Source organism: Microcebus murinus, chromosome 7 (genome assembly GCF_040939455.1).
Source record: "Microcebus murinus isolate Inina chromosome 7, M.murinus_Inina_mat1.0, whole genome shotgun sequence".
Lineage (NCBI taxonomy): Eukaryota > Metazoa > Chordata > Mammalia > Primates > Cheirogaleidae > Microcebus > Microcebus murinus.
The window spans coordinates 100,352,919-100,367,380 of NC_134110.1; the positions used below are offsets into that span (position 1 = coordinate 100,352,919).

The 14,462-nt window shown below is 42.2% G+C and overlaps 1 protein-coding gene across 1 annotated transcript; it reads right to left on the reverse strand.

The window, feature by feature from the left end:
- Positions 1-696: 696 nt before the first annotated feature.
- On the reverse strand, positions 697-1,740 carry MOS (MOS proto-oncogene, serine/threonine kinase). The gene has a single exon (XM_012774099.2). The coding sequence runs from the start codon at positions 1,738-1,740 to the stop codon at positions 697-699; it is 1,044 nt and encodes a 347-aa protein (XP_012629553.1).
- Between the last annotated feature and the right edge of the window lie 12,722 nt (positions 1,741-14,462).

Consider the following 14,462-nt stretch of genomic DNA (forward strand, 5'->3'; position numbering starts at 1 on the left):
GAGCCAAAGGAAGGGCACAAAGAGAGGAATTGGTTATGGTCTGCGTTTTATAGTGTCCGGATAGGGGCCTCCTTCATGGTTCAGAGGTTACCATGGAACCACTTTGATTAGACAGTTCGGAATCACATGATCTGAGCCTTAACTATGCATGTGTGTTCTAGGTCACTTTCTGGACTCTAGGGTACTCATGCCGCTTGGCCTATGGGCTAGAGTCCTGTGCATTCTTTTGCAGCTGGCATGCCAAATTCTGATTGGCAGATTCGTAGGTTATTCCCTCCTCCCCCGGGTATGGAGAATTAGGGTGGGGCAGGACCAACATGAGGGCAACAACACCCACTTTCCTCCCTAGGAGACCCGGAATCTCTGGCTATGTACCTAACAGAAAATTTTAGCATTTCTGCAATGGAGTTCCATTTTGGACTAAGTGGTTTTATCAGTAAATTTGAATAAACGCACTACTATGTAACAGTTAAACACACTGACCACAGAAAGCAAAGCATATAACCACATAATAGAAAAATGTTAGTTATTAACTACTGAGTCAAATACAGGAACTAGATTTGTAGCTTTGCCATTTGTCTTAGAGAAAGCATTTGAGACTAAAGAGGTTTTTTTGTAAGTTTATTTTCTACATGTCCACTTCTTTAAAAACAAATAGAAACAAAGACAAAAGCTTATCTTGATACAGGTTTGCAGTCAGTCAAACTCAGCTTTTAGAGAGTTCAGATCCACCAAGAGCAGCTCCGCACTTGGCCTCTGAGACGCGCAGGCCCGCCAGCAGCGCCGGATGATGTCCCCAAGTCGCCGCCCAGGCGGAGAGTTGCTGAAGACGGCGGCCGAGAGCGGCGGGCGCAGATTGTAGGCCACCACGGCGTAGAGCACGTGCTGCTGCTCCCCCGAGTAAGGCACCTCCCTGGTAGTCATTTGCCAGAGGGTGATGGCAAAGGAATAAATGTCGGCCTTGGGCGTTATGGTCTCTCCCTTCAGGAGCTCGGGGGCTTGGTGGGTGTATGTGCCTCCCGGGTGGTAAGGAGGAGTGTGGAAGCGCAGGAGATCTTCCAGCTTCTGGGAGCAACCGAAGTCACTAATTTTACAGACGTCCTGCTCACTGATCAAAATGTTGGCGGGCTTCAGGTCCAAGTGCACGATGCTCTGTGCGTGAAGGAAGAGCAGGCCGTTCACAACATCCAGGGAGTACTTCACGCACTTTCCCCAGCTGAGGTGTTCTCCAGCAGGGCAGTAAGGCCTCCCCGCCTCTGGGTGGCCGGGGGCGCCGTAGATGACTTGGTGTAAAGTGACATTGCCACCAAACTCCATGATTATGGTACCCAGGCTGTCGGAGCCCGCCGGCGTGCGAGTGCTGGCGGCCACCACCTGCACTATGTTGTCGTGGCGCAGCCTTGCTACGTTGAGCTCGGCCCAGAAACTCCGCTGGGATGCTAGTCGGTTCTTGGTGCACTTGTTCACTTGCTTTATGGCCACAGGGACACCACGGTAGGTCGCCTTGTACACCGAGCCAAACCCTCCAGCTCCCAGCCTCTGCAGCAAGCACACCTGCTCCCAGTCTATGGAGCACCAGGCCAGCCGGCGGGGCAGCCGCGGGACCCGGGGAGGAGTGGCCGCCAGGAGGAGCTTCCCCGCCTTCCCGGGGAGCTCAGCGGGGCTGCTGCAGGGCCGCGACTCCAGGGACGGCGACAACTCACCCGGGAGGTAGGGCCGCAGGGCGAGAGGAGAAGGCATCGCACTTTCCGAGTGGAGCTCAGGCCCGCTCGGGTGAATGGAAACAGGAAAAACCGCGGGAGTTTGGGAGCATAATTGACTACTCCTTCACTCCACCCCAGCCCTTTTCTCCTCTTCCTTCGTTTTCTCCAAATGAGCAACATCTGTGCTGTCACTCAGCAAGGGTTTTATCGGATGGGGGGCAGGAATCAGAACGAAGCACAGCAGTCCCTTTCCGATGAAAGCATTTCCTTGCCACACTTAAAGTGAAGTCTTATAAAAACAAGCTTTCGCCAGATGAGCAGCACTGAGCTGCCCTACAACTCACTCTCCTTTTTACACTAGTTCTTTAATTATAATAAAATGGGCTTTTTTCAAGTCTCATTTGCTGAACATTATCAGTTCTAAAGGTAAGAAGATCACAAAGTAGAATGAGATTGTTTCACACTTCGCAGGCTACAATGATTGTTAGTGTTATTCTCCAGCTGCATCAAATCGGTCTCAGCTGGAAGGGTTGAAACACAAACAGCAGACACTTATTTAACCCATTACGGTGAAAATTAGGTGCAATATTCATATGGATAAAAACCTGTAACCTTAAAGTAATCAATCCAAATAGAATCACTGATACAGGCCAACACACACACACACACATCCCAATTCATCAGGGGAAGGAGAATTCCCTTACACTTTATTCAACTCTTATAGCAAATTAACAAGACTTCTTAGCAACATACTGACTTGCTAACAATCTTCCGTTCCAAGGCAATTCGCAATTTGCCTCACCGGGTAAGCTCCTTGCAAGAGATATTCTAGACTGCACAGCAAATGAGTGGCAGAAGTTTTGAATCAGAGTTGGGAGACGCAAAAAGAACAAAAGTAATTCAGAGCCATGATCAGATCTTGAAATAATAACATATGAAGAATTGTAGAAGAGGAAAAACCAGATGTTGAAATTAAATCCAGGGTCTTGCCATCAAAAAATAAATGCTTCCTTTCTGATTTCTATAATAATTTCTATAATTTTCATACTATGTCTTTGAGAAAAACACCAACAATGTTACCCTGTTCATTAAACACACAAAAGTGCTAGGATCTATATTTTAAAAATCAAATGGTAAAGTTCCCTGCTTGTAAAGCACCTTCTAAAGAACCTCTGTGTTTTAGAGCTCAATGGTGATGGGTAACCACATTTTTATGATGACAGTTGTATGCTTCTGAAGTATATTGGCTCTGAAAAGGTAAGTTAATAAACATGAGTCATTTACATAAGCAATTTGAAGTCCATGAAGCCCTAGAATAGGATTTCTATTCTATGCTATGTGGCTTAGTATGTGATCTTATGTATAATGTTTAACTTGTCTGAGCCTTAATCTTTTCTTATAATAAATTAGGCTAATAATTATCAAAATAAACATTATTATTTTGGAATAAAAGTTGGGGAGTCTTACCCAGATTAACAACAAAAATCTTAAAAATGTAAGATATGGAATATATATATATATATATTTTTTTTTTGATATAGTGTCTCTCTCTGTTGCCCAGTGCAGTGGTAATAGCATAGTTCACTGCAACCTCAAACTCCCGGGCTCAAGTGATCCCCCTGTCTCAGCCTCCAGAGTTGCTGAGACTACAGGTGCTGGCCACCATGCCTGGCTAATTTTTTTTTTTTTTTTTTTTGGTAGAGATGATGTCTTACTATGTTGCTTAGGCTGATCTGGAACTCATGGTCTCAAGCGATCCTCCCCCTTGGACTTCCAAAGTATTAAGATTACAGGCAAAAGCCACCACACCAAAGCCAATTGTGGAATATTTTAGTAGAAATGCAGTTGTAATTCTAGCTAACCCAAAACATAAAAGGATGACAATGAATAGAGAATATGAAAGCAATACAATTATATTCTATAATAAATATACATTGCAAAATTTACTCAATAGCCATCACATAGTTGGAATTATAATTTGGGGCTCTGAAAAGATTATAAATTAGGAGTGCTGTGAATATAAGCAGAATAAGAACAATAGAGTGCCTTAGCCCCCTAGGTATTACACATAATGCAAGATGATGTGATTTGTTATATAATCTTTATTTTTAAGATAATCACATAAACAATTCATTTTCAAAGTTGATATTACTATTTACACAAAACATAGGGTATTAAAAATGAGGTGTATTCACTCTGTATTCACAAACCCCAAGTTCATTTGATCATCATCTGTCAATCTGCCCAAGAATATTTATTTGAGTAACCAGTTTACAAGATATTTTGTTTCCTTTTTTTAGGCATCTTAAAATAGTCCTCTTACTCAGCAAACTGCAGTTACCCTGAAGTAGGATCTCTCTATTTATTTTTTCTCCTTGTGAGGAGCACATAAATTCCTATGTTCTTACCTAAATTTAATTTTTAATCCTGATTTGTTACCACACGTATGTCCACTAATGTAATATTTTGTATGTGAGAAAGGGTACAGCCTAAGCACGGTGGTAAAGGAACAAAGGCTTGGGGGACCAGATGGCTTGGGTTTCTTACTATGCCAGCCTTAACGTTTCCTCACCTGCAAAGTGAGGAAAACATGCCCACCTCACGATTGTTGTGAAGATTAACAGAGTTTCAAATACTTAGATCAGGCCCTGATTTATAGTAGGTAACACTTAAATGCTAATTTTTATTTATAGAAACTCATTAAAAACACCCATGGGCTTATATCAGTAGGAAACAGATTTGTTAGTGTTGGTTTAAAACTATCATACCAGGGCGGAAGTAACTTAAAACTCATTTAAAGTTCAAGTATTTTTCCTGCTTTTAAAATTTGAAGTTAAAGATATAAAAGCACGTTGCATTATTGGTACAGAATATACTAAAAACGTGGAGGGCTTCACGTTTTTATCTCTAATCTGATAAATACAGTGAGTATATGTCATCCCTAAACAAAGGCAAAGAAGGAAATGTGATAACAGGGTGGGCGCCCCATGGAAATATAAAGGAAACAAAGGAGAGGAAGCAGGACTGCGCCTCAGCCTGTGTCGCCGCCTGGGGAGCGGGAACACTCTCAGGTTCTCGGCGGAAAGGCTTCTACGTTTTCTGCCCTTTCACTGGCAGCATGACTGTGAAAATACTTCAGTACCAGGCAAACAGCAAATTCATCATAAGATGTGGCAAAAGACACCAGAATAGCTCGTTTAATCCGACTGTAATCAAGCAGCCGGAGGCCCCGGGTCGCGGGAGGCTGGCGCGCACGGGGAGAGCGGCGGCCGGGGGCGCACGGGGTCGGGGACGCCGGGGCGGCGGAGGGGTTCTTCCTTCCCGGGGCCGGAGTCGCTGCGAGACCCGGCCCGCCGCCGCCGGCCTGCGCGCGCCCGGCTCCCCGAGGCCCCGTCGCCCGGAGTCCGTGAGCGTCTCGCGCACCGGCGCGGCCGCCCGACGCACGCGGACGGCGCCGTCTTCCCGCAGCGACGAGCCGAGGCGCGTCCCGCTTGCCCTCCTGCGTACACAGCAACCTTTCACTTCAGTTCGCAGCCATCACATCCTCCCTCGGAAGACATTTTTAAAAGGCCACGAAACGCCACAGGCGTAACAACGACGCACGGAGCCCGGCCGATGACGGCCGCGTTGCGCGGCGGCGAGTGCGCTTGCGCGCGGCGCCGCCGTGCCCGAGTCTGGGCCGCGCCGAGCTCCGGCCCCGGCTCCGGCCGGCGTCAGTGCGGGCGTCGGAAGGCTGCAGCCCTGGGAGCGCTGTACCAGTCGCAACCATGGGTTGAGTCGGACTAAAAAGATGGAGATGAATAAGTACGCTTTACTAAAAATTCCAACACAAAGGTTATGGAGTCAAACGTGAAAAGCGTATCATTATTATTCTTTGACGTAAGTGGGCTTTTACTATTATATTATTCTGAAATTTGAATTTTATACCAGCAATATAACACCGACTCGTTTCATATCAGAAAAGTACGTAAACAGCCAGTATAGTTTTTCCATGGTCAGCACAGCATGATGGGGCTGCGGGTGCAGGGAGCACATCCCGGGTACCCTAAGCTCACTGCCCGCGTCTTCTGTCATTCTCGGAGGTTGGGTGCTTCCGTATGGCCTGGTCACTCGGATTCTGTATTTTGACTCCTAAGATACATGATATATTTTTATTTCTTTTCTAAATACCTTTTAACGTGACAAGATTTTAAGACATGCAAACGTATTTCAAAGTGGCTTTAGAGACCTTTGAGTTTAATGGTATCTCGCAATTTTCTCATATTATTAAGACCATAAAGTGCTCAGAGATATTTGAAATTTTATCTGCTTGAATGAAATTTGGCTGTCTTGAATGACTTTGTCCAACTTATGGTCTATTGACATCCTCCCTTAAGCCAGAAAACGCTTTCTATCCATGTATTTAATATTTACTAATTTTTTTACTTTTCATTGATAAAGCAAGTGAGTCAAAATAATAGTATGTTTGGATAAAGGATTCAAAAGTAATAGCTATTCAATTTACTATCTTTTTTTTTTTTTTTTTTTTTTTTTTGAGACAGAGTCTCGCTTTGTTGCCCAGGCTAGAGTGAGTGCCGTGGCGTCAGCCTAGCTCACAGCAACCTCAAACTCCTGGGCTCAAGCGATCCTCCTGCCTCAGCCTCCCGAGTAGCTGGGACTACAGGCATGCGCAACCATGCCCGGCTAATTTTTTTATATATATATATTAGTTGGTCAATTAACTTCTTTCTGTTTATAGTAGAGACGGGGTCTTGCTCTTGCTCAGGCTGGTTTTGAACTCCTGACCTTGAGCAATCCAGCCGTCTCGGCCTCCCAGAGTGCTAGGATCATAGGCGTGAGCCACCTTGCCTGGCCTCAATTCACCATCTTTATCCAACTATATGCAAATATTTCTCCTATATATTATGATGGACTCATGGCCTCTCATAGATTCAGTGTGATTTGATCAACTGCAATAATAATTATATTTTATTGCTCAAATTGACACAATTTGGCCAATGGGGGGCCCTGGCTAATTAAAATTTTTTTTTGTAGAGACAAGGCTCTCACTAGGTTGCCCAGGCTGGTGTCAAACTCCTGGCCTCAAGTGATCCTCCCAAAGTGCTGGGATTACAGGCATGAGCCACAGCACCTGGATTCTTACTGATATTTCTAATGTGGTTCTGTAATTACAGTTCCCAATTAAAGCATTTTGATTTTATTAGTTCCTTCTCCTTACCTTATACTTAAAAATCTTGATTCCAAAAAGATTAATCTAATTACTTGTTATCTGATAAAATTATTAAATAAAGTTTAAGATTTCTTTGCAGTTATTTTTATCATTATACTATATGCCACTATGTGTAATCAAATTATTTTCCTGTAGAGTCACTCATCATAACTCATTCCATGAGGCTTTGTATTCCATGGATCATGTGTGATTATGTTTTCAGTTCTGGGAAGGTATTGGTATAACTAGCTGGCAGTTCTCTTAGGTGGTAGTTTTCAGACAAGAGATTTTTTCTTTTGTGAGAATCAAACCCTTGAGAATGGTAGAAAAGTATTCTCAGAGTCTACCTTATGAGATAGAGGTGAAGAGCGAATGAATTTCCTCAGTTCTGTATAAAAATTTCATTAGGCCATCATCTGTTCTGTATGTAATAACCAAGTGCAATATTATGTGCATAAGATTCACACGTACAAGTTCTGGATGGACACTCCAATTCTGGCTTCTACTATTCAATTTCTTGTAATATTACAATACACATAATTTCATTAAAATTCAATGTAGTAAATATTAAGTGGTATCAAACCCTTTAAAATTTTGTATTGTCTTTTTGAGCTTCTTATAATACATAGCATTTTCCTACTGACTTATTATTTTATTATACGAAAGTTTACAATGTATAAATCTAAATGATTCTCTAAACTGATTGTAAAATAATAATAATAATAATCCAGACCCCAAATCTTTAATTTTTCTCTCCTTATATGTAATTCCCTTTGTAAATATATAAAATGTATCTTCTCTATGCCTCTTATTTGACTAATATATATATTTTAAAATACAAATAATCCTTTCTCACCTGGCCTTCTGCAGTCTAGATTTATTTGAGGAGAGATTTACTCCATTTTTCATCTATTCTAAAACATTCAAATATTCTGCCTTTATTAGATGGAAAATATTCTAATTATTTCTGGGATATGCCTTCTTAATGGCTTAAGGATTTCAGTGCTAATGCTTTGAGGCTTAATTTTATGCGAGATTAAGAGGCACTTTATAGCAAAGCTCCTGACATCTCCGGCTGGCATCTTCGGAAGTGGAACATCAGGAAACTTGTTGGAACTCCACAGAAGGTGATTTTAGGTGACTCTGGGGACAGATAAGGGAGAGGAAGCCAATGATTGGTCTCTGGCTCTTGTTGAGATGGGAGGCTGGGACACGGTCTTAGGGGTCATACTTGACAGGAAATGGAGAGAGAACCTTCTTGAGGGCTTCTCCCCACTTCTTCTCTAAACACCTTCAATGAGGTTTTGGCCACTTTCTTGGCAACTCATGTCAGAGCCTCAGCTTTTCATACACCATGAGTCAATCTGGCTGGCATGGTGATTTCCATGGTTCTCCTGTAGACATTTCAGGATATCATAGTTCAGGATCTATAAAGGGGATTCAATTAAAATTCAGGATCATCCCTGGTATACCCTATTGCAGATTTTATGGACCATTTACTATAAATGATCCAGCACAATCTGTGGAAGGCTAGAAATGCCTTCCTGATATTTAGACATGGTGATGCCCATGGCTAGTCTGTCTAGTCTAAGGAGGAAGACAGGATATTCAATCTTCCTATTGGATGCTATGAGAAAGATATGAGGATGTGTGAAACTGAGGCTAGACAAAAATATTTCATTTATGATTCCTACCTGAGATGAGAGGTTTCTGAACTAAATAGAGTTGAGTGTAAACATGGCAACCCAGGCTGTAGAGGGCCCTTGAAGAGGGCAAGTGCACAGGAAGACAAGAGCTTACCAAAGCAAGCCAGGGGATCACTCTGCAGCCTCCTGAGGTCAGGTTCCCTGCTGCTCTGAATTCTTGTGGAAATTCTATGCCAAATTCCTGTGGAAATAAAGCTCATGGTTTCAGACTTTAAGACTGCCATGTACTACTAATCTGTGCATGGAAAGAAGAAATAGAGAAGCAGACACACACCAGAGGCTCCACTCCCAGGCTTCTTAGAATCAAGTTTTGTTTGCTTTTTTAATATTTGTGTGTGTGTGTGTGTGTGTAACAAATATGAGGGACTTAATTTAACAACTTTAGCAATCCATTTACTGGGCAACCCAGAACATTTCTGGGAATCACTTTGCTCTTTGTGCAGGGGACCCCTGGGAAGAGGGACGTGTGTGGGGAGGGACACCAGGGTCATGGGGACGGACTGTGGGTGCTTCTGAGAGGGCTGAGTAGGATCTCCATCAAATGACATCCTTGAGCTTCAACCCAGGATACCAGAGAGCACTTAGTAGGTATTTCCCCTTTATTCACAGAAACATTTGATTTAGGCTTTTGTATTTATTACAGCACGACAATGTAATTTTTAATTATCCATGGAATGAACAGCCAGAGGCTGATTGGGGTTTATATATCCCAATTGTTGTTGACACTTTTTTTCAAAAAAGTGATTTACTAATTACCAAAAAAGAACAGCTTGGTCCCTTCCACAATTGAGTATAATCCCCTCTGGCCCAGCCCTTGCCCACTGACAATGTCCAATTATATAACCAGATGTTATTAATAACTTCAGTTCGTATTGGTTCCTGCATTCAGCCCAATGAAAGCGTGTGTGTGTGTGTGTGTGTGTGTGTGTGTGTGTGTGTGAGCGGGTGAGAGTTGAGGGTGGGTAGGTTACACAATAATATGTCCCAGACGGCCCCAGAGGAGATAGCAGACATTCTGTAACTTGTGTCATTTTTCCACGAAAAGGAATAGTTTTGAGTTAGCACATTAGCAACATTGTTAGATCCAGGTGAAGTAGGACTGTGACTCTAGCTTTGAACAGCCACTAATGCCAGAAGCAGCAGGGCCAGGGAAACATAGTAGGAGGCAGGAAATTAATATAAGTCACTATTTCAACTTTGGGTTTTAGGTTGTGTTGTCCCTTGTTCAAGTCTATTTCCTATGTATGTATGTATGTATGTATTTATGAGATAGGGTTTTGTTCTGTCAACCGGACTAGAGTGCAGTGGTGTCATCATAGCTCACTGCAACCTCAAACTTCCAGGCTCCAGCGATCCTCCAGCCTCAGCCTCCTGCGTAACTGGGACTATAGGTGTGCACCACCACACCCAGCTAATTTTAAAATTTTTTGTAGAGATGGGGTCTCACTCTTGCTCAGGCTAGTCTTAAACTCCTGGCCTCAAAGGATCTTCCTGCCTTGGCATCCCAGAACACTAGGATTATAGGTATGAGCCACTGAGCCCAGCCTGTTTCCTATGCTTTTACCTTACATTTTTTTTTTTTTGGTGTAATTAACTTACACTTTGTCCTCCATGTTTGCATTTTCCCTAATCAATATATTACCAGTGTAATGGGTAATGATAATATTTGGATCTAGTTTAGGCCATCAGTTTAAATTCCATTACACTACATTATGACACAAAAATGAGGAGTGTATATATTAAATTACTATTGATTGCCAGTGGTGTTAACCGAGAGAGAGATTATATTAGCCTGATTTATAAGAGTTTACAAAAACTGGCAGGAGGTATAATAATCTTACAATATAGAAATAAAGTTAGATATAGCATTGATACAGTAGGAATGGCATCGTTCAATTTACTGTAATCCATAGTTATTAGTTAGGGTTGTTAGGTTCCAAGAAGTAGTAGAAGCCAACTTAAACTTAAGCAAAGAGAAAAATTTTTGGAAAGATTTTTAGAATCATAGACTCAATGGGAGCCTGAGAACTATGCTCCAAAGTAGGCAAGAACCAAAACACACTTAGAGAACTAGGAACCAGGAGCCACGGTGACAGTCCCTGCAGAGAGATATGGCCAGGATGCCACCACCGAACTGAATATCCCTCAGCCTTCTTTAGGAAGCAGCCCACAGGCCAGTTTTGTTTGCTTTCTGACTCCTTGGCTGTACCAGTGTAGAGAAAAATAAGATATGACCCTTTGACCCTCCCTTGTTGGCAGGCAGGCACCTGGATATGCTATTTCAACCAGACCTTGACGTTTTGGGGAGAAGCAATTTCTCAAATGTAAATCAAGGTGCTGCTATGAAGGACTAGATACTGTGCAGCCAAAGGCAACGAATGTCCTGTTCCCTCACCAGGAACCTATCTCTGACAAAGATCAGGGCAATAGAAGGGAGTAGGGGTGTAAACTAGCCTTGGGTATCCAATTCCTGTTTTCAGCTGTGATGACTTTCAGTTCTCTAGGCGCTGTCGCGCCCGCCTCGCCAGCAAGGAAGACACGGCAACTGGAGTTCTTCTGACAGCGCTTTAATGGGGATTGCTTAACTGGTTACATGCGGAAGACGCCGAGGCGTTCTCGGCGGCTGCTTATAAAGGCAGTAAGTACACGGGGCATGACCTGATTGGTCAACACAGAACAGGAGAGGAGGCAAGGCTTTGCACATGCGCTGAACATCTGTTTGTCAGACGCACAGTAGGGTGTGACCAGGAAGCGGGCGCCATCTTGCAATGGCGTTGCCACCGTGCCCCACAAGGCGCCTCGTGCTATTTCATGTTTATAGGTTGGGTTGGGGTAGATGATTCCAGAGACTCCAGTTTTGCATGACCTAGTTACAGTCCCTTCCCAAATGTGCTGTCTACCCTCTACCCCTTCAAGGGTAATTTTCCTTTTTTCCTCAAGACCATAATAAATCAATTCATGGGAAGAGGAAAGCTACCACAGGTAATTCACCAGGCTGACCTGGCCCACGTGGCGTGTTTGCATAATTCAGTCACTCTGGACATTCGCTTCTCTATAAGTTCCAGTGGTTGTGGAGGCTCTTTTCATGTATTCGGGTCTCCAGGCCTGGTTAATCATCACATTCTCTTTCTCTTGGTTATCATGAGTTTTTCAATGAGACTCAGTAGCAGGAATTTTTTAGAGCAATGAGGAAACATGCCTTTGGGAGCATGCTTGCTTGAGAGTGAAAGGAATGCAGAATAAAGCAGAGCAAAAATCTGGTAAAAAAGAGATGGAGAATGTTTAACAATGTTTGAACTCTTAGGACTTATTCTGTGTGAAGCTAGATCTTCTCATGGACACATCAGTTATATAATCCAGGAAATAAATTATATTTGAGGAAATGGTGGCTGTGAGGGGGTCCCAACAGGGAATGAGATAGAACTTCACCACAGGTTGGTGAGATAGGAGTGCCTTGCTCAACACTATCTCCCATACTTACCTAGTTCTTGTCACCCAGAGACAACTAATTTCAACTTTTTGTGCCGTATATTTGTGTATTCATTTCTTATCCTGGCATATGTTCCTATAGCTCATCTATTCCAAAGTGGATGGTTGTTCTGGCCTAGTGCATAGCTAACATCTTGGGTTTTCCCTTTATTTTATTTTATTTTATTTTACTTTTTTGAGTCAGAGTCTCACTTTGTTGCCTGGGCTAGAGTGCCGTGGCATCAGCCTAGCTCACAGCAACCTCAAACTCCTGGGCTCAAGCAATCTTTCTGCCTCAGCCTCCCAAGTAGCTGGGACTACAGGCATGTGCCACCATGTCTGGCCAATTAATTTCTTTCTATTTTTAGTAGAGACAGGGTCTTGCTTTTGCTCAGGCTGGTCTTGAACTCCTAACCTTGAGTGACCCACCTGCTTTGGCCTCCCAGAGTGCTGGGATTACAGGAGTGAGCCACCACGCCTGGCCTTTCCCTTTACTTTTATTGTTGGAGTTCTCTTCACCTCACTCTTGGTTTAGATCCACTTTTTTCTGACTTCTATGCCTTCCTCTTATCTGGTCTATTTTCTTGTTTTGGTGGAACATATCCTTCGGTAGCTTACTGAGAAAGAATGCATGGGAGATAACTGGTTCCAGTTGCTACACATCTGATAATGTATTTTACTCTGATATTTGATTAAAAATTTGGCTGGTCCAAATTGTATATTGGACTTAATTTTCCCTCACAATTTTAAGAACAGCTGTTGATAAGTCTAATGCTTTCTTCCTGGTACTTTGCATGTAACTAATTTTTTTTTTCATGGAAGTTTTTAGGATATTATCGGAATTAGATAGCTATAACACATTACCCCACAACTTAGTGTGGGTTATGTCTCACATTTATTAGCTCATAGTTTCCATGTGATCAGGAATCTAGGTACAGTTTAGCCCCTTCTGAAAAGGGGCTCTGAAAACACTGCAATCAAGCTTTCAGCTGGGGTTGCAGTAAGATATAATTTTCTTCTGTTTTACAGACATCTCATTAGAAACTATTTAAGCTAGAAGATAATGGAACAATCCTTAAACTGAGAGAGAAAACAATAAGCATCACCCTGTTATTCTTTATGTAGCAAATATATTGTTCAAAAATAAAGATGAAACATACTTCTTTAGACAAACAAAAACTGAGAGAATTTGTTGCTTGCAGACCTGTAATATCAAAAATGTTAAGGGAAGTACATTGTGCAAAAAGAGAAATTATAGGAGGACATATACAAAACAATAAAGAATATTGGAAATGGTAAAAAATAGGCTAAAGTAAAAGATTTTTATCTTAAAAATTTCTTTAGAAGACTACTGAATGTTCAAAGTAGTATTAGTAATAACGATAATGCATTGTCAGGTTTAGAACCTATGTAGAACGCATGACAACAATGGCCGAAAGGAGAGGAAGGGACAATGAAAGCCTGTTGTTCTAAGGTTCACATTATAACTAAAGTGATATAATATTATATGAAGGTAGATGATAAGTTAAGGATGTATATTGAAACCTTAGAGGAACCACTAAAACAATAAAACCAAGAGGTACAGCTAAAAAGCCAATAGTAGAGATTTAATAAAATCCTAAAACTTATTAAATTAATTCAAAAGAAGATGGGAAAAAAGGGAATACCTATATGATAGATAGAAAGGAAATTGTTAGATGACATTTTTTTTGTTTTTTTTTGTTTTTTTGAGACAGAGTCTCACTCTGTTGCCCAGGCTAGAGTGCTGTGGCGTCAGCCTAGCTCACCGCAACTTCAAACTCCTGGGTTTAAGCAATCCTCCTGCCTCAGCCTCCCAAGTAGCTGGGACTACAGGCCACCATGCCCAGCTAATTTTTTGTATGTATTTTTAGTTGGCCAGTTAATTTCTTTCTATTTTTAGTAGAGACGGGGTCTTGCTGTTGCTCAGAGTGGTTTCAAACTCCTGACCTTGAGCAGTCCTCCCACCTCGGCCTCCCAGAGTGCTAGGATTACATGTGTGAGCCACTGTGTCCGGCCTAGATGATATGTTTAAACCCAAATCTATCGATAGTCAAATTAAATACAAGTGGCCTAAACACTCCAGTTAAAAGACAGAGATCGTTGGACTGGATAAAATGGTAAAACCCCACTCTATGTTGTCTGTAAGAAACATAATTTATGTATAAAGATATATACAATATAAAAGTAAAAAGATGGAAAATGAAATACCATTCAAAGACTAATGAAAAGAAAGCTGTAATGGTTATATTAATAGCAAGAAAATGTAGACTTTTTTTTTTTTTTTGAGACAGAATCTCGCTTTGTTGCCCAGGCTAGAATGAGTGCCATGGCGTCAGCCTAGCTCACAGCAACCTC